Source organism: Augochlora pura, chromosome 4 (genome assembly GCF_028453695.1).
Source record: "Augochlora pura isolate Apur16 chromosome 4, APUR_v2.2.1, whole genome shotgun sequence".
Classification (NCBI taxonomy): domain Eukaryota; kingdom Metazoa; phylum Arthropoda; class Insecta; order Hymenoptera; family Halictidae; genus Augochlora; species Augochlora pura.
The window spans coordinates 3,947,879-3,966,738 of record NC_135775.1 but is presented as its reverse complement, the minus strand read 5'-3'; the positions used below and the strand labels follow the sequence as shown (position 1 = coordinate 3,966,738).

General features: G+C 41.9%; 4 protein-coding genes across 9 annotated transcripts; 2 read left to right on the top strand and 2 right to left on the bottom strand.

Annotated features, from left to right (window-relative positions):
- Positions 1 to 541: 541 nt before the first annotated feature.
- On the top strand, positions 542 to 1,919 carry LOC144468896 (flavin reductase (NADPH)). The gene is made up of 5 exons (XM_078178696.1): positions 542 to 782; positions 919 to 1,083; positions 1,353 to 1,442; positions 1,531 to 1,662; positions 1,725 to 1,919. Exons 1-5 carry the CDS (start codon positions 710 to 712, stop codon positions 1,868 to 1,870), a joined length of 606 nt encoding a protein of 201 aa, XP_078034822.1. The 5' UTR covers positions 542 to 709; the 3' UTR covers positions 1,871 to 1,919.
- Naa80 (N-alpha-acetyltransferase 80) lies at positions 685 to 3,905 on the bottom strand. 3 transcript variants are annotated; one of them, XM_078178695.1, is made up of 5 exons: positions 3,433 to 3,905; positions 2,907 to 3,348; positions 2,700 to 2,833; positions 2,516 to 2,626; positions 685 to 2,425 (listed from the first exon to the last, which is right to left on the bottom strand). In XM_078178695.1, the coding sequence occupies exons 2-5, from the start codon at positions 3,053 to 3,055 to the stop codon at positions 2,283 to 2,285; spliced, it is 537 nt and encodes a 178-aa protein (XP_078034821.1). In that variant the 5' UTR covers positions 3,056 to 3,348; positions 3,433 to 3,905; the 3' UTR covers positions 685 to 2,282. The 3 variants fall into 3 exon arrangements, with proteins under 3 accessions (XP_078034821.1, XP_078034818.1, XP_078034820.1); XM_078178692.1 differs by having other exon boundaries at positions 685 to 2,626; positions 3,433 to 3,899; XM_078178694.1 differs by having other exon boundaries at positions 685 to 2,626; positions 2,907 to 3,026; positions 3,433 to 3,899.
- Positions 3,906 to 3,967: 62 nt separating this feature from the next.
- On the top strand, positions 3,968 to 6,401 carry Med6 (mediator complex subunit 6). Its single transcript, XM_078178691.1, has 5 exons — positions 3,968 to 5,183; positions 5,289 to 5,448; positions 5,526 to 5,700; positions 5,783 to 6,029; positions 6,107 to 6,401. The coding sequence occupies exons 1-5, from the start codon at positions 5,156 to 5,158 to the stop codon at positions 6,184 to 6,186; spliced, it is 690 nt and encodes a 229-aa protein (XP_078034817.1). The 5' UTR covers positions 3,968 to 5,155; the 3' UTR covers positions 6,187 to 6,401.
- Positions 6,402 to 7,998: 1,597 nt separating this feature from the next.
- On the bottom strand, positions 7,999 to 18,386 carry Side-iii (sidestep III). 4 transcript variants are annotated; one of them, XM_078179126.1, is made up of 14 exons: positions 16,964 to 18,386; positions 13,697 to 13,829; positions 13,430 to 13,638; positions 13,205 to 13,315; positions 12,432 to 12,635; positions 11,855 to 12,000; positions 11,630 to 11,795; positions 10,936 to 11,066; positions 10,696 to 10,855; positions 10,149 to 10,445; positions 9,255 to 9,575; positions 8,719 to 9,018; positions 8,540 to 8,658; positions 7,999 to 8,387 (listed from the first exon to the last, which is right to left on the bottom strand). In XM_078179126.1, exons 1-14 carry the CDS (start codon positions 17,133 to 17,135, stop codon positions 8,274 to 8,276), a joined length of 2,583 nt encoding a protein of 860 aa, XP_078035252.1. In that variant the 5' UTR covers positions 17,136 to 18,386; the 3' UTR covers positions 7,999 to 8,273. The 4 variants fall into 4 exon arrangements, with proteins under 4 accessions (XP_078035252.1, XP_078035253.1, XP_078035254.1 ...); XM_078179127.1 differs by having other exon boundaries at positions 8,540 to 8,649; XM_078179128.1 differs by having other exon boundaries at positions 11,630 to 11,780.
- Between the last annotated feature and the right edge of the window lie 474 nt (positions 18,387 to 18,860).

Below are 18,860 nucleotides of genomic sequence, written 5' to 3'. Positions count from 1 at the left end.
ATTGACAATGTAATTTGTTCATTGTTCTTCAGCATAGCTCAAAAAGTATGCGATTCTCTAAATTGAATTTAAGTTCACCATAATTTCACAATTCTTACAGAAGTACAGAAATGGTAAAATAATTTGTTCATTAAATTAGATTAAATTGGAATATAAATTTTGTTATCAAAATGCATGTACCAAGACATATGGGATATATGTAGCTTAGGGTCTTTATTTAAATAATAATTATTTTAAAAAGAATAACTTTATTTCAAAATTTTACCACACGCGGCACCACTTGTCACAAATAGCGCTATTTTTAAATTTTTACATTCTTACATGTAAATAAACCTTTTCGCATGGTATAGAAACAAGAGAATCTCTTAAATATTTCAATACCTTTAAAATATTCTTTTAGATTTACTTTATACGTAGCATGACTATAAGTGTAATAAATTTGACTTCCTTACACTAGGTTATGCTACCTACTTTAGAAATAACCTAAACCGGTTATGTCTAGTCTAGTGACTTCATTCATCAATTATTATTGAATTGCGCAGTGTTGGGACGATGTATTCGCAGAAACAAATAGGAAACCGTCTCGCTTGTAAATCCCCTTAAACCGTAAATTTGAATTGTTACGTAGAGATGACATAGCACGTTTGATAAATCTATTACTTCAACTTTGATAACGTTGCAGTATTTATCACATAACTACTGTGTCATCATGAATCGAATAACAATATTTGGGGCTACTGGGAACACAGGATTATGTGCTTTAAATGATGCTGTGAAGAAAGGTGACATATCTTTTTTATTCTTTATTGACAGCTATAAAAAAAGCCGGTTTATTTAAAACAATCGAAAATTATGAAATATAAACTGTATACATCGGATCGTACTAGTTTTTATTCAAGAACACATTTTACAATTTAGGATTGAAAGTAAGAGCATTTGTGAGAGATGGAAACAAAATCCCGTCAAATTTGAAAGATAAAATAGAAACAATTGTTGGGGATGTTACTAATGCTAAACAAGTATCAGATGCAATATCTGACAGAGATGGAGTCGTTGTTGTCCTTGGCACAAGAAATGATTTGAGTAAGTACATTTTAGGCATTGATCGAAAATCATTTTTAATTTGTTCGATTGATTAATTCTTACAATTGAAATTGTCAATAACCGTGATTGGTTTAATTATAAATTTAGTTACACCAATTAAATTAAAAATGTAATCATTACTTGTAATTTATAATAAATTATTTCAATTGTAATCACTAATCATTAATGGCATTAAATATGATAGAACTATAGAGCTTCGTATTACACTGAATTTTCTAAGCTTGATGCTTTATGTTTAATTGTTTCAGGTCCCACTACGGTGTTATCTCAGGGTATGAAAAATATAATAGATGCTATGAAAACCCATAATGTAAAAGTGGTATCCGTTTGCCTGTCTGGTAAGTTATTTATTCTACAACGATCTTTGTTTAAAGGAGAATTAAACATTTTTTACATATATCTAAATAATTTTTCTATTATTTACAGCATTCTTGTTCTATAAACCTGAAGCAGTGCCTGCTATATTCAAGGATTTAAATGCGGATCATCAACGCATGTTTGATCTACTCAAGGCAAGCGAATTACAGTGGATTGCTGTACTACCACCACATATTGCTGGTATGTATTATATTAAATACATATGCGACTCAATTGCCTATTATTACATGATATATTTTTAGATGCACCAAGTTCAAAGTATGTAATCAAGCACGATGAATCTCCAGGTCGTGCTATTTCCAAACACGATTTAGGTGCTTTCCTTGTTGAAAGTCTTCAGAAAGCAGAACATTATCAGAAAGTTTGTGGTATTGCAACTGCTTCTTAGTATAATTTGAAACATGATTATACACAAATAAAAATTGTTTTATTTTTTATCTTTGGATAATCTATTAAATTAGATGAAGGTAATAACAGATGCTCCTGCCACTTATTCTTACTTCATTACAGAAATAAATAAGAAAAGTATGAACATAAGAAAAGATCATAATTTGTATGAAAAATATTTCATTGATTCTAGAAACTGTACAATTTTCGAAAGTATTGTTTTCTGTATATTATTGGAATGGATTGTATAATTTGATTTTTTATGACTGTATTAACGAATGATAAGTATTAGCGTAGCATGAATAATTACAAAAATAATTTACTAAGTAAATAAATAATATGTAATTTGCAGCATTTATGTAATGGAATATGAAAAGGATTTAGGTGTAAAAGCGTGTTTCATTACATTACTATTATTGTAATGTTTTTACCATATGGGTTCTATGAGGAATTGCATTAAAATCATAGAACTTTGGCATCCGAAAGTTTGGCATTGGTGGAGGTGGTGGACCAGAAAATTGCATAGATTTCTCTTTAAGTTTTGATTTTGTAAATGCTGCAGTAGAATATACAACATCATTAATTCCATAGGCTTTGAATGGATCACAGGTTTTATAGCCATTTTTAAGGTAGAAAACTTCTTGACCTTTAGTTGTTAAATATACATTCTTAAATCCTCTCCTTTTAACATAATCTTCTGCACCATGGAGCAATCTAGATCCAAGCCCTTGGGATCTACATTTGTAGTCGATTATAACTAAAATGTGAAGATGAACATTGTTATACTGTTTTATTAACCTGTATTATATATCTGTTCCAAGTAAACGTACCTGACTGTATGAAACAACTGTGGCGTAACTTGGGTATTAAGGATATCTTACAGTGACCAAGGACTCTGTTCTCCTTGTTAATAAGTACAAGACATGTGGGAAATTTATCACATGATACAGTTAAAGATTCTAACCTATTTTATATAAAAAAAATGAATTAATTTTGAAGATAATGATGCTGTCATTAAAGAGGTGAATATAATGTACCTTGCGGTCTCACTACGTGGCCATTCTGAATTGAGTAATACGCAACAGTCTTTAATTAATTCTGGTCTTTTATGAAGAGGGACTATAGAATATTCCTTATCATTCGTTGTCATAATCTTTCTGAAAATATATGTTGAAAAAAATAACATTCTATAGGAATCTTACAATATCAGTATTCTATTGATTTCATTCTAGTATTAAAAAATATCATTCCTACAACGATTGCTATATTATAATTCATTATTTAAAAAAAAGAAAAACAACAATCATGCTAATTATCGTTCTTGACAGATTATAATGTCCAAAGAAATTTAATCCGATAACGAAAGTAGTAAAACGGTATTTATGATTCATAAATGATTAGGCGCCGAGGCTTATTCATGAAAGCATGCGAATTCTCGGAAAATAGTTGTCCTGGTCCAAAATAGAGATCCACGACAACCTGCCATTGACAGTCATCAAAAAATAGAAAGTATTAACACGCGTCGTTAAGTCGTAAGAAATACTTTGCAGCAGATGTCCTTACCGTATTTTTTTGTTTGCAAACGACAAGAACTTGACACAAAAGATTAAAGGTCACTGTGTTTCTCCACCTGTATGTATCTCGTGCGGAAATAGCTTTCAGATTAGTGTCATCTTGAGCTAGGAACGATATTTCTGCTGAACATATCCCCACCGTTATGTAAAATTTTCACCGCACCCAGCCGCATTGTTGGATATAACACTCCTAGCGGTCGTATTTTCGAATGTATTCGTAGACTGCTCAGATTACTTGAATTCTTGCCACCCAGTTCGACGAATGCAGAATTATTAATTGAAATAAATGTAACAACGTGAACAATCGCGCCCAAAGAACGTACGGTCAAATTTTTGAACGTAACCTTTTACCCCACCTTTATCTTTGTCAATTCATTTTTTAACCTATAGACGACGGTTCCTGGGTCGATTCTGACCCAGGTCTTCAAAATTTTCACCTAATTTCGCGGGTCAAATAAGTCATCATATCGATTAATTGTTATAACAAGAACGAATCTTTTAAGAGAAGTATTCAATGTAAATATGAACTAGAACGAGCCTTTACAGACTTTATTGCTTTTTATATTTTTTTAAACAATAATGTTTATTGTCTACATATTGGGAATTAAATGTATCGTAGTACACTTTGATATTTATTTCATTGTGCATAGTGGCTTTATTTTTCAATAATTTTTATAAATGTAGTTCATTAATTAATCGACGACTCTGCTTCTCTGCTAAGTAGCAGCGCCTTTATTCCTTTTATGTTACATTTCTCTTTGGACATCAAACACATGTAGGACTTTTGTGGAAGAATTCTTCTGCGAGCGTGATGCGTTCTCTCTCGACTTGTCCATGACCCATTCCCTTTTGGACGCGAGAACCTTTTTTTGCATTTGACCCATTTTTCCTAATAGCCTCTGTTCTATATGTGAGCGGCGTTCTGCATTCTTTATTTCGGCAGTGCTTGTCAATGCCGCCTTAGATTAGGCCGAACAGTCACAAGCTTGTTGTCATCGCAAACAACGTCAGTTTCAAAAACCAATATGTACTCGTTCTCAAGTACCATTACTCGTACGACACAATATTTGTTACCGTGTACAATACATTTTAGTAGTTTAATATATATTTTTGTAATAAATTTTATCATAACGTAATGTGTCCGTACGAAATGATCAACAATAATTTAAGATACAACACATCTTATGAAACATTTGTATTTAATGCAAAATAATTACTTTAAATATTATTAAGGCAGTAGAATAAGTTAATGTATCATCGAAGTATATGTTACTATAATTAAATATATTAAATATAATGATATTCCTATCATTGCTACAAATAAAAAGATTCAATAGTAGAATCGAAGAGTTTCACCTGTATTATTGTCACTCTTTATTTTTATTATATTTTTCTTATCAAGAGATATGAACATCGATGCTTCTAAATGACAATGTGTGTTTAGATCATTGGGAGCCACTGACTGTCTCAGAAGAAATGCAGGTTTATTTGTACTGCTCAATCGTTCAGTAATAATATTGTTAGTGTCGAAACTAAGTACAATAATACCGTAGTTGTTTACGTTGAATATATTTATAACTAATAATATTTCTATTAAATTTCTTGATATTGATCAAAAATATTAAACATAACCAGCATCAGCAATTTTACCTTGGCGGGTAAACAAAGCGGGCATTTAAATATTTTATGTACTGACAGTGTTCGAAGTGAAAATGTTGTCAGGCAGGCCTCCTGTGACAGGTAATATTATACGAATTTTAATTAGAATTATAATAATTTTACTGATGTCACGAAATCTTTTTTTCCTAATGTAACCTCTATTTTTTGATTTTGTTAAATTAACAGAAAATCCTTTGGGACTTTCTTGGCATGATAGTGCGTGGATTCCTGTGTTAAACCCAAACAACATAATGGATTACTTTTCTGAAAGAAGTAATCCATTTTATGACAGAACGTGCAATAATGAAACTGTTAAAATGCAACGTGCCAGTCCTGAGCAATTACAGTGAGTTGACAGATTATGTTACAAAAAATACTGTGCATACATAATGGCATAGTTACTAATCGATCATTGAATTTCAGAAATATGACAGGACTGGAATATATTCTTCTGCACGTTCAAGAACCTATTTTATATGTTATTAGAAAACAGCATCGACATTCTCCCACTGTAGCAGCACCACTTGCCGACTATTATATTATTGCTGGTGTTGTGTATCAAGCACCTGATTTAGCATCTGTTGTTAGCTCCAGATTGGTATTTTTTTATTTATTAATGGATGTGTAAAAGATTCATAAATTTGTTAATGTGATTCTCATTCATGTATAATGTTTTGCAGTTGTCCACAGTGCATCATCTGCAATCTGCTTTTGAAGAAGCTAGCTCGTGTTCTCGATATCATCCTAGCAAAGGATACTACTGGGATTTCAAGAATGGCAAAGCACTGGCAGCAAAGAAAGAAACTCCTGTTCGTGAGGAACCTAGTTCACTGTTCCAACGTCAAAGAGTGGACATGTTACTAGCCGAGCTCATTCGGAAATTCCCATTACCTGCTCCAAAGCCTGTACATCAACCCATAGAATCTTGTATGTTTTCTTAAAATCAAAAACACTCATTGACCAAGTGACAACAGTGGAATTAATATATCTTTTTCTATTTGTAGCCATAGAGATCAAGCAAGAAGTGAAAGTCGAGAAGAAAGACATGAAACCCCCACCAGAAAAGAAGCCAAAAGTTAACTAGCGAAAACTTATGATAAAATATAGGATATTGCATATTAAGAGCTTAGGTTTAAGTGTGTATTTAGTATTGTTCCAATTTTTACAACGCTATAAGTTTTTACCAATTTCAATTAATTATATTTCCTGCTGGATTATAAAAACTGATACTGTATATACTGACAAAGAATTATTAAGATTGATGTAAAATTAAAAACCAGCTAAGTATTTTTCACTTCATTATCGTTTCTTCTTACACCATGGACAATCTAAATCAACTGCACTTTCCAATATTTCTTTTCTCGTTTGCTCCTTCTTTGACTTTTTCATTTTGTCCTGCAACTTCTCCTGTTTTGTAGAAGTAGGGCACTTCGATTTTGGACACTGAGGGGCGTCTCCATGTTTTAACGACCGAAATAAGAGGGAAGGAGGTGAAACTATATTCATTGTAATCTGTAAAAAGCGACCGTATGCTACCAAGTCGAAATTATGAAAAGCGATCTGCTACAGACTTTCATATTATCCTCTATATACGATGGTATACAATGTATGACGCTTCCATTGTTCCTTAAACACCGGCTGAGCATTTCTGTACTAGAGGTTACTTATTAAATATTAAAATATGAGTTATTACACTTGAAAATTTGTATGGAACAATCACAAACAGGAAGAATTTTCTATGTGTCAAAGTAGGTTAGTAGTTCAGTCTTTTTTTTCTTAAGCTTTTCGATTGTACCGATTGTGTTTGACCTTTTCTTTTACCGCAGAAAAATTGTACGTAACTGTGACCAATAGGTTGTGGAATTCCATGTATATTCACATTTTTATACGTAAGTTAACAGACATAGAAATTATTCTTTAAGTGGACTATTGAGACTGCTCCGTTTAAATTTATTTAGCAGTGGGATATTTATATAAAATTTGAAAATGAGTGTTACTAAATGAGTATTAGAATAGATTAAATAAGATATTATACCATCTTTTTCAAGCACTAAACGACAATGTTTTGCGACGCGAGTACATGTAACGCAGGACCTTTGGATAACTTTCTGCACGAGCAGGACGAGGAAGACGATTTTATCAATAATCTGTGTCATCAGAAATGCAAATTGATTCGATTAGTACGCGAGCAGATACGGGAATGCCACGAGAGACAAGTAAAATAATGCGACACAAAAAGTTTCATTTTCAAGTAATTATTGATAGGTTGAAACGGCCCTTTTATTCATCAGCGCATGAGTACGTCTACGGCGGAATCGCATGTAGCATACCCGTTGGAGAAAAAGAGTCACAAGTTTTTGATGTTCGGAAAGGTGAAGTCAGAACCGGATGCGACCGAACTAAGCGTAACACCGTTCGGCGGTTCCTCGAACAAACCAATGACTACCCAAAGCACTTTCCTGCAGCCTGTACAAAACCCGCGTCGACGCTTACGCAATTTGATTCTTCTGATCATTGCAATCCTTGCGATTATGTGTCTCATGCATTTATATTTCTTTCGTAGCTTCCTCTGTAACAGGGGTCAGCCGTGCGTCACGTCCTTCCGGTACACGCAGGCTAAACACACGTTATTTTAATCCTTGTACGTCGGCTTTCACCTATTTCCGTTTCGCAATTATATTTTATTCATAATTTTATATTTTAAACAAATCCATAAAGTCACAACAGAATTAAAGAAATGTGGAACAGGAAATTGGCGAATGTTCATTCGGGAAGCCTACCAGAGTCGAATAAAACCATTCATGTCATTAGACTGCGGATCCTGATGTAAAATTAAATCTGGTTGTAGTCATCTAAATGGGAAATGTTCGACACGCGAAATAAGTGAACGTTCTAAGACTTGACACAAAATATATTAAACTTGGAATAATACACCATGTGTAGCGTTTAGTTAGTATGCAACTAGTCGCCTTGATGATTCCTAGGTCGTTGCCGGTAATCCGTAGCGTTCACCGATCGCGGGATCCGGATAGGACCAGTTGCAGTTCGTTAAGTTCTTCCCGTTCACCTTGCACCGGCGACGATTTACGTACGATTGTTTTTTTTAGGCTTCGAGATCGGTCCTTCTGATATGTTTGCTCGTGTTTTTTTTTCCATCACGCGTGGCTCACTTTACACGCAACTTTCTGGACCAGGTATAGAGTTGGCGATTATGATCTCCTTCATTAGGGTGCGATCAGTTTTGAAGCTGATGGGCTCCCAGGATTTCGCAGAGAACGGGTTCAACTGCAACCAGAAAATATGGAGAGCGTGACCATAGGAGAACATCGAACATATTTGGTTGCCATCGGCAACACCTATTTGTTTAAGCGATTCTTTTATCTGAAATGTTTAGCGATCGCCAATGAAGTATTCTGAAATGTTTCGTCGCAACTTACGCTGCATCTGTTTGTCTGAAGCCCCTGTTTGTGAATGTCGTACGGCGCGAATAGGGTGTCCGGTCTCACAGGTAGAAATAGTTGTGGTTCCCGTTTAATCTTCTCCTGATCTGTAACAACTACTAGCATCAGTCAATATCGGTTGCGCAGCGTGTCGCGGCGACGGAATAGATGTATACCTTGAGGCGACTGGATGATGTCCGGTTGATTGTTGAGCGCGTAATCCGTCACCTGTTTCAACGTGTACTCGACGAAATACGTGTGATCGCCGTGCGTAACGTCGAGCATCGAGTTGTTCCTCGAGTCTGGCGGCGTGATTATCGGCTGCTTCATGCACGGCTCGATCAGCACCGGAGAGGTGATGCTCATCGCGCTTCTTCGTCGGTACATCATCAGCATCACCGACAACACGGTGACCATGAACGCCATCAAACAGCCGATGAGAAGTAGGATTAGAGGCACCATGCTGATTCCGCTGTCTGGAGATAGAAACGATCGTCTTAATCACGCTTACTGACTAAACTGTCTATAATTAATTCTTCTATGTACAGCATGCACTCTAATAATGATGACACTTTGCACACGTGTTCGCTAGATCTACCTAAGAATTTAACTGCATTCCGTTCTTGTCCTTTCTTGTTTTAACTTTTATTAAATTGGCTATTGAAATCACAATCGATGCTAATAGAACGCGTTATTGCACAACGAGCGTTACCTGTGTGCTTCTCAGAGTCCCTCAGCATTATGTCTTCGAGCAGACTGACTTCGCTTCTTCCTTTAGCGTTCACGGCGTACGTGACGAGGTAAAAATGTGTGGCTGGAAGCAGGTCCGCCACGGCGATACGAAACAGCGGCACGTCCGCGGAAATGCTGGACGCGTTCACCCGCAGATTTCCCGTGACCACCTCGTATGCTTCTAGCCGGAACTCTTGCCTGAGGCCGCCGTCGTATCCAGGCACGCACTCGACCTCCAGGATCTCGGAACTTTGGTTCAACGAAGCCTTTATCGTGCAGTTGTTCAGCGGATTCGGCTTCACTGTAAATGAAACGGTACGTTACAAATTAATTTATTATATTACAAAATAGCTTTTTGGTCAGATTGCGGATACAATACCAAGAAGCGATTAATCAATTGCGGCAATCTTGGAAAGCTATTTCTTGAAACGTCCCGATATAAGGTGAATGCGTCGAAGACCATCGACAGTTCGATCAAATAGAGTAATGCAAAAGATTTTGTACATTCAGACAGGCAAATTGATCTATTTGTCACGAAGCATTTCAATCTGATCGCGTCTAATTCGCTGCCACGGCAAATTCATTTAAATATCGGCAAATCAATCACTCGCGACAGTTCCTTATTCCCGAAACAGGTCAATCCCCGAATTGCGCCTCGAAACGGCGCTATCGCATCAATCCTGCTGTTCGACCCAACTATTCAATGGACAATATTTTTCAGTTCGGACAGTGGACGATCTAATTGGACAGTTTTAAATTGGTCTTAATCGAAGTCGTCGACGCTTCGACCGAATTCCGTCTTCCGCTATTTTACGTTCCGATCGACGATAATCTGAATAAATATCCGCAATCGGCTAAAGTCGTCGTTGCTCACCCGCAGGAATGATCTGGTAGATGCAAGGCGCTTCCTGTTTCCCGATCATGTTTCTACCCCAACAAGTTAGCGCGCCGTAGTCCCTCTCCGACAACGGCGTGTACAACAACTCGCTCATTGTCCCATTATTGCCGTCGAACTTCGCCGGCGGGACCTCCAAGTTCTCGCCGCTGTTATTGAACTCCCAGACGAACTCCACCTCGTTCGGGTCCGCGTCCACCTCGCAGCGGACTTTCACGGACTCCTCCAGCGAGGCGCCGATCACCGATACCTCTTTCGCTTTGCACACCGGGGCAACTATACACGTTCGGACAAAGGAGAAACAAGCCATGAACTCCGTCGTATCGATTTCGTTCCTCTAATCCGATCAATTTTCCCGTGAAAATCGAACGTTGAATCCATGCATGCTGCAACCAGAATTTTGATCGCAGAAATTTGTTTGGCAGACATGTTCAATAATATTCCAATGGAATTTTTCCAGGATTTTTTATTGAAGATAGGAACGGGTCCATTTGTAATTTGAATTAATTAGTAAAAGAGCGCTTACACTGTACTCGCAAAGTAACCGCAGGGCTCGTCGTCTCGCCGCGATCGTTGCTCGCGCGGCAAGTATAGTTGCCCGCATTGTCTCTGCCGATCTTCTGCAGCACCAGGCTCTGGGCGCTCAAGATTATTCCGGCCGAGTAGTTTTGCTTCAGCTCGCCGTCCTGCGAATAATTAGCCGTATGAATACGGTGTCGTCCTTTTCTATTCGCTACGCTCGACGGGACTAACGGTGTTCGCTCACGTTATGTCTCCATGTGATTATATGGTGTTGCGGGTTCGCCTGGACCTTGCACTCGAAGTAGACGTCGTCACCCTCTTTGATCTTCTCCGCGTTCAGCGTGTTGCCCAGGTGTAATTGTACTTTCGGTGGAACTAAGCATCGGACACAGTTAGAACGACCACGAGATAAATCGGGTATACGCTGTGGTATCACTGGACTGCGGATTTTATGCGTTCATTCATAATTCTTTATTATTCATTATTATTATATTGCTATTCCAACGATTAAAAGAAACAATTCATTTTTAATTAATTTCTGTTTTCGTCTTCGATCATTTTTGCGCAAAAATCCGCAGTCTAGTCGTCACGAGTTCATATAAAAACTGTTCAACTACACCCTTTCACCCTTGGATGGCAGGCGTCGGGTCCATTTGGACCCAGAGTTACAAACCATCTAAATTCTAATTTTCTGACAGTCTGATATTGAAATTAATTGAAATTAATAAGGATTAATTTTATTCCGATTAAAGAGATTTTTATAACATGGAAACGAAAATTGATTATAAAAATTTGAATGGATCTAGCCGTGGCTTCATAAACCTTTCGAATCGATAAGTTAACCTCTGTCGTTTTAAAACTTGTTCGCAGCTCCGTCAGCAATTTTCAGAGATTAATACAGAGACGAACGCGATATTTAATTAATTAATAGCACTCACAAGCTACGTTTAATTGAAAGAAGTCTTCTAAGTACGCGTCGGTTAGTGCCGGGTTCTCCCCCCGACATTTCAGGATCTTCCCGTGGTCGTCCGGGACCGGCGAGAATACCAACGTGCTTTGGACCACCGAGATGTTACCGCCGTCGATTACCTGCACGGGCAGAGACTTATTTTAAGGATGCCGTGAGAAATATTCCTGGAAGTGAATCTCGTCGAGCTATTTACTTTGCCGTTCTGGTAAACGGTGTTTCCCTCCAACCACGTGATCCGAGCCCGAGGATGCGAGCCCGTGGTCTCGCAGGCGATCGAGTAGTCCTTATTTATTTCGAGGATCGACGGCTTAGACAGGATCTTCACCGACAACGGTTTCACTGAAATTGACAATCGTTTGTAAAGATTTTTTTTCTTTTTTATGAAAAAGGTAGACAATCTTTAACACGTTAAGCGTCGAGAATCGACCAAGAAACGTATTGTAATAACCCTTAATTACTATTGTAATAATTACGTTGTAATTGTTATTAAGTTGTAATTGGTGTAGTAATCAAGGGTTGATGAAACTGAAATTATATAATTAAAATTTATTATAGTGGCTGGTTTCGCATTTTAAATATCCTCGTAAAATTCAGCCTGTTCAAATGTTTTGTGGCTAAAATTAATTTGGAGAATTGAAATTAAAATTACCCACACGTGATCAACACGATACTCGACGCGGGATAACCTGGCGATTGTCGCGTTAACTTTACTGGACCCCAGTAAATCTTTTACTTTTTGGTTTTAATGTTCAAAGGTCTGCGGCACTTACGAAGGACTTCCAAGAGGACCGTTTTCTCCAACGGAGGTATAAGATTCGTGTTCGAAGCCCTGCACTTGTACGTGGTGTTCCTGTGCTCCCTCCTCAGCTGGGGTATCCTCAACTTGCTGACCACTATGTTCTCTTCGGTCTCCTCCGTGATGCTGTCCACTTCCTTCTCGTTCACCAACCAGGTGACCACCGGCGTCGGCTTACCTGAACACGTTCAAAAACCGTACACAATAGTCTCGCATATATAATATAATAGTCTTAATAATAAATTCATATTTAGTAGATTTTGCATGAAATATGACTCGTTATTATAGTGCAAGGGGTTACTCGCGAGTACAGTGGAGCCTTAACACATAACCTATCGAGTATTAAAAATGACAAGACTGAATTTTCTTAAAACTTTCCATAATTTTCATTACGAATTGGTTCAATTATTTTCCATAAAAGAGTCTTTATAGTTGCAGCCTCTTAAGGTACAAATTGTAGGGCCGTCCTTTCAAACCAAATCGGTAGGTTCACCGTTAACAAGGAGCACGATTACGATCGTTCCACCGCGAGGAAATTCGTGAATCGCTGCGGAGGATGATTGAAAGAGCTTAAACCGAGGTGGCCGCGGTAAAAGGTTCCCGATCCGCGCGCGGTAAAAAGATCCCCGAAGATAGTTGGAAACCGAGTTCCAAAGTAGCCCTCTCCTTATTCCTACAAAACCGAGAGAGAGAGAGAGAGAGAGAGAGAGAGAGAGAGAGAGAGAGAAAGAAGGGTTGATAGATCACCTCCTCTGACTTCGCAGGACAGTTTGAACTCGACGCCGACTTGCGACGGTCCCACGGTGCTCTCCACCTCCGCCCCGGAGCTGTTGTAAATTAGAAGCTGGTGCGGCGGAACTGCGAACCGATTCGAGCCGAATGAGAACGTCGATCACTTACAGGATCGATCTTGGAATAAACGATCGCCCTTTAAGAGGGTAAGAGCCGTAAGAAGGGAAAAAGTTTCGATACCGATCACGGTGAGATTCACTTGATAGTTCTTCGTCGGCGAGTTCTTGAAGTCCACCCGGCAACGGTAGATCCCCTCGTCGTCCAGCTGGACCGCATTCAGGGAAAGGGTGGCCGGCTTCGTGACGGTCATGAAGTAAGCCCTCGGCCCGACCACGGTGCTGTTCGACCAGTTCAGGGCCTCGTTGAACGCCCTTCCACGCACGTCGAAGCTGGAACCCGGCGGACCTTTCAGTATTCATCCGATCGCATTGTAACACCGACTTTTACCTGTAGATCGGTTTCACCGCGTCATCGCGGAACCAAAGCACCATGTATACGCGATCCTCCCGCGTGGACGGCTTAATGTCACAAGGCAAACTAGCGGTGCTCCCCAGAACGGCACTGACTTCGAACGTTGCGACTGGAACAACGAAATTCATGGTCACGAAGCGAGCGTCGGACTCATCCGCGACACCCGAAGCATGTCCTGCGCATTTTTTACACGACGAACCGTGTGGTCTAGCTCTGCGAAACTTCGCGGGGCTTATTTACACCTGTCCGAGCCGCGTTCGTGAATTTTTACACGCGGATATCGTGGCAATTGTTGAAGCGAGCGTGTCTGAATCAACATTCCGTTCATCGATGTATCCATTGTTTCACGTACAAGCGTTCGAACCCGAAGGATATTACAACTCGATCGTTAATTGTTAGCCGGTACGGCATTGTGCGAATTTACATTTCGCCGGTGAACCAGCGCAGAAACCGAAATCGCAGGCGGTTCCGATTGTTTCGTAATTAATTTCGCCGTATCGAAAAATAAAATATAACATTTGCGGCAGTATTACGTTTCATTGTATCGAACGAAAAAGTATTACATTTCATACGGAGATTGAATAACTGTTAAACCAGAAGTACCTCTGCCCGATTCCGACAGGGCCGGAATGAAATAACCGACACGGTTTGCTTTGGCTCGCCGCCGGGTAGAGGAGTTCCACCGTCAAAATGCATTTCGATCGGCCGATACAACTATGTCCGCTGTCTATTTAAGTAGATGTTGCACGCGCGCCCGCGATCGGCGAACGTCCCAGTATTTCCGCGCGGGCCTAGCGCGCTCGCTGGAATCCGACCGGCGGGATATTCGAGGAATATTTAGAATTTGCCCCTCCGATCGTTCTTCGATTGCTAATTATCCGGCGACCCACATAGGGCTCGCAGTTATTTAAGTAGCCGGGGCCGCTCGGTGTTTGGTCAGACATGTGTACAGAAGACCGGGGGCGCGCTGCCTTATCCTACCACCGGCCCCCCCCCCCCCCCAATAAATATCAAGATCGCATGCAGAAACTGTCGATCCGGTTTTACCGCCCGCGAGAACGATCCGGTGTCTGACCAATGCGTGCACAAGCTACTTAAACGGGGGAGGGGTTACGTGTGCGTCGACGTTGGTTCTACGGGGGCTCCTGTTCGTGCAGGCCCGTATCTATCCGAGTAGAAAGGGCGTATCGTTTGTCAGGCGCGTGTGTGATCATCAGGAACACGAAATACTTAACAACAAACGATTAATTCCCCGCGGCGCGGCTAGCATCCGCGTAGCTTCCCCTCCGCCTAAGTAGATAAGGTCTGCCGTTGCTCAGACCGACGTACGAGCACGCTAAGCGACGGTTCGAACATTAGTTTCTATTTACGCATTGTTTGCATTCCGTTCGACCGATCGCATTTCGCCGTCGGGCACACCTGCGCCCCGTCGAATCTACCCGTCAACAATGTTAAATAATTTTCTGTCTTCGTTCGGGCGGCAAAGACGCATTTAGCATTCGTCACGAGTCCAATATGTTTATCGTACGATTGGACGATATTGTACGGGATATTTTTTAACGTAAATAGATCCGAGTGATTTGCATTCCAACGTGACAACAGGATAGACTTGTTTATGAATAATCAAATGAAGCAAGAGGCAATTTTATTTCTGTACTGGTTTTCAACGAAATTAATGTATTGGATTAAGAACGGTTAAGTGAGAATTGACGCATTTGGATCGGATATAATTTATAACTTATAGTCGGTTGAAGTGAGGTAGAATAGAAGATGGATACAAATCCAATTAATATCGTTAATGGCGTTAGCATGACAGCGTCTACCTTCTGCCACTTTTCACCAATGTGCTACATATTTTCGTTAAAAATGCAGGCTCTTTTGTTATTTAAAACCTCGGCCATGCTTCAACGCTTCGGGATCCTCGCGGAGTCTGATGATCGCGCACCGCCCGACGGAATAATTTCCATTTATGTCGGCAAAGTTAACCTTTAGTCAGACACCCCTCGCAGGCAAGTTGGTCAATAATTGCTTCGTCTTTGCTATTTGCAGAGCGCTGACGTCACACGTCAAGCGTGCAGCTTTTTTTCAGCCCGACACGTGTCTGACCATTGCCTTCGAATTTACTAAAAAAAAAAAAAGAAATACTGCCGCGATACCAGGTAGGTCAACAATCCTGGTACAACCAGCCACGAAATAATCCCCCATGGAAAAGTAAGTCGAATAAAATAGTAACATCTGTTCATTTAAGATTGCGTTTTCGAGAAAAAATAAATTTAAAGATCCGTCAAATTTGCATAGCTTGTATTACAACGAGAAATAAAGGAAAAAGGAATTGCGAAGGAAAGAAATTTTATCTCTTTCTCGACTTTTCTTTTCACGCAGAATCGTCGTCGGTCCGCTTCTACCACGACTTTTCATCCAGCCTGTACCGCATAAGTTCACTTACTGAAGAAGTGAAACACATGACTGACACAATTGCCACAATTGCGTTATACCGTTCATTGAAGTGGATAAAGTTTGCTTTTGACGTCGCGGCGAAGTTACTCGACAAATTACTGCTCCCTTGTTATTTACACGCCGATTGCTCCGACCTGTTCGTATAGAACGTGCTTCGCTCGGACACGTGTCCGAGCAGTGTATCAAAAATCTGCAAGAAAAGTGCTTTCCGATAGCGGCGTGCACCCGTTTACCCAAAAAAAAGGCAAGTTACCCGATCAGCATAAGTGGAGCAATCGTGCTATCGACGGAAGTAGAACAGGCCCGCCGTTGATCGGGCAACGATCGCGGTGAAGCTACTCAATAATTAGCGTTTCCCTCTTTATAGAAACGATGAGAAATCGTGACGCAACTGGCCGAGGAATAATTCAACATGTAAAAACAAGTCCGAAAAACGGAATAATATTTTTTCATTTAAGGCAGCGTGTTCTAAAGGAATATAGGTTATGATAGTATTAAATAGGAGTTAAGTTATCTTCATATTTGATTGAAAATGCAATTTTAAATGAAAAAATGTTGCTGTCCTTTCGACTTATTTTTTTTTTTCTGTAGTGTCATTCTATGGCCGAGCGTACAATAATTTCTCGCCCACCGAATAATTTGCATTCCGCTGGCTCGAGTCATCCGAGCGTGGTGCTCGCTGAGACACGTGTCTGACCATGGCGTATACACAAGCAAACTCGGCTCGGAGTTTGTTTCGCGTGTGTGCGTGGCCGGGGAGGGATCATCTATCCGGGACCAACGTACCCAAGTCATCGTCCTTGCCCCAGTTGCCGGTGGCGTTCACGTAGACGACCACGGCGAGTATGTACCCGCTGATGACGAGCTTGATCGCGACCCCGGCGAGCGCCCCAATTGCCATCCCAAAGGGGGATGGTCTGAGGGGTGAGTTCGTTCCGTTCAAATCCACTGCTTGCATAATGTCGCCCCGCGCCGGCCTGTCCTGTGGCTCTCCTTTATTATCATTCCACGTCAAGAGGTAGACGTCCTCCTTCTCCTCTTCCTCCACCCCCGCCGCCGCCGCCGCCGCCTCCTCCTCCCACCGCTTCCTCGTGCGATGTCCTCCGTAGGATACCCCCGTGCGAGGGGCAAGGGAAAGGGCGCAGGACACGCTCACCGATTAATACGGCGCAGAAAGAACCATTCGAGCGAACCGCTGCCCGCTTCCTCTCGATCCTGCATCGAGGACACCGTTTCGGAGGACCGATCCGCGGGCGATGCGTTCGCGAACCGACCTTCGGCCGAATCAATTCGATCCCCTTTCTCTCTCGTTCCGCCTAGCCTGGCGATGCTGCTGCTGCCGCTGCTCTGCCGCTGCTCTGCCGCTGCTCCGTGCTCTCTCTCTCTCTCTCTTGCTGCTGCGTGCGGCTGGCCGAGAGCGTGCGAGTTCGCTCGATTTCGATTTATTCTACTTACGAAGAGAAAACGCGGTTGCCCGAGGGGAAGGTTCCGAGAGCAACTGGGTCATGTGCAGTCCCCTATTTCGATTATTGTCGAACGGCGAGCGTGTGCCGTTCCTTAATGGCGATCGCGGCCAGGACACGGTTAGGGGTGATTCCTCGTGCTCGGCGCGAGGACGACCACCACCGCGACGGGTCGCGACTTCTACGGGACGATGATTTTCACTTTCCGCGCGGTAGACCCCGTTGGACCTCTCGACCATCCGAGTCCAGTCAAAGGTCGGTCCGGCACTCGCGCACCCACGCACACCGTAACCGACGAGGAAAACCCGCTCACTCGATCACCTTCTCGCGACCGCCGCACCACCAACGAGAGCCTGCTACGCTCGAGCCGGGGCAAGGAGGAACGTTCCTGTGCTTCGGGGGACACCAGGCCACCCTCGACATTTGGAGGAGAGAGAGAGCGAGAGAGAGAGAAAGAGAGAGAGAGAGGAGTAACCGCGACAGAGAGAAAGGGGGACAGAGAGACAGAGAGAGGCACCAAGAGGGTGAGAGACCGGCCGCCGGCGGTCGTTTCTGCCGTGGAACCGCGCTCCCGAATGGACACACGCTGGTTTGCAGGCGTCGCTAACCCGACGACGATGAGCGCCGATCGATTTTCGTAAAGTCAGTCTGATCTCGGTTCGTGTTTCGACGCTCTCGATTCCCGCACAATATATAGCCACCGCGCGGCGGCGAGAGCGTGCTCGGCGCAACGCACACACGCGACCACCCGCGAACTGCGACGAACCTTCACGACGACGAACCGTTCGCTCGCCTCCCGACACCCCTTCGGGCCTCGCCGTTTCTCCCTCTTTACGCCACCCGCGACCCGTCCTTCTCGCGGACGGATCCTCTCCGTCCCACCGACGTGCCGTTCCGCTCGGCGCAGCTCCGCCGCTCCGCTATTCACTGTTAGGGGTCGCGAGACGCGAACTATTAAACTATCTTCCAAACGGGGGGTGAAAATCCTCTTTGACCCGACGACGACGGTCTACCAGACGATCCACGGGAACCGGCCTCTCCCGCTTCCTTTCGCCGTACACCATGGCTTTCCCCATCGTCGCGGCGTTTCCGAACACCACGCACGACAGCCGCACGACTGCCGCACGGCAGAAATGCTCCGCTTCGCCGCCGGACGTGTTTTAACCTTCCTTTGCTCTTAGTTTTCCTTACTCGATTCGCCTGATCCTCCAACGAACCAT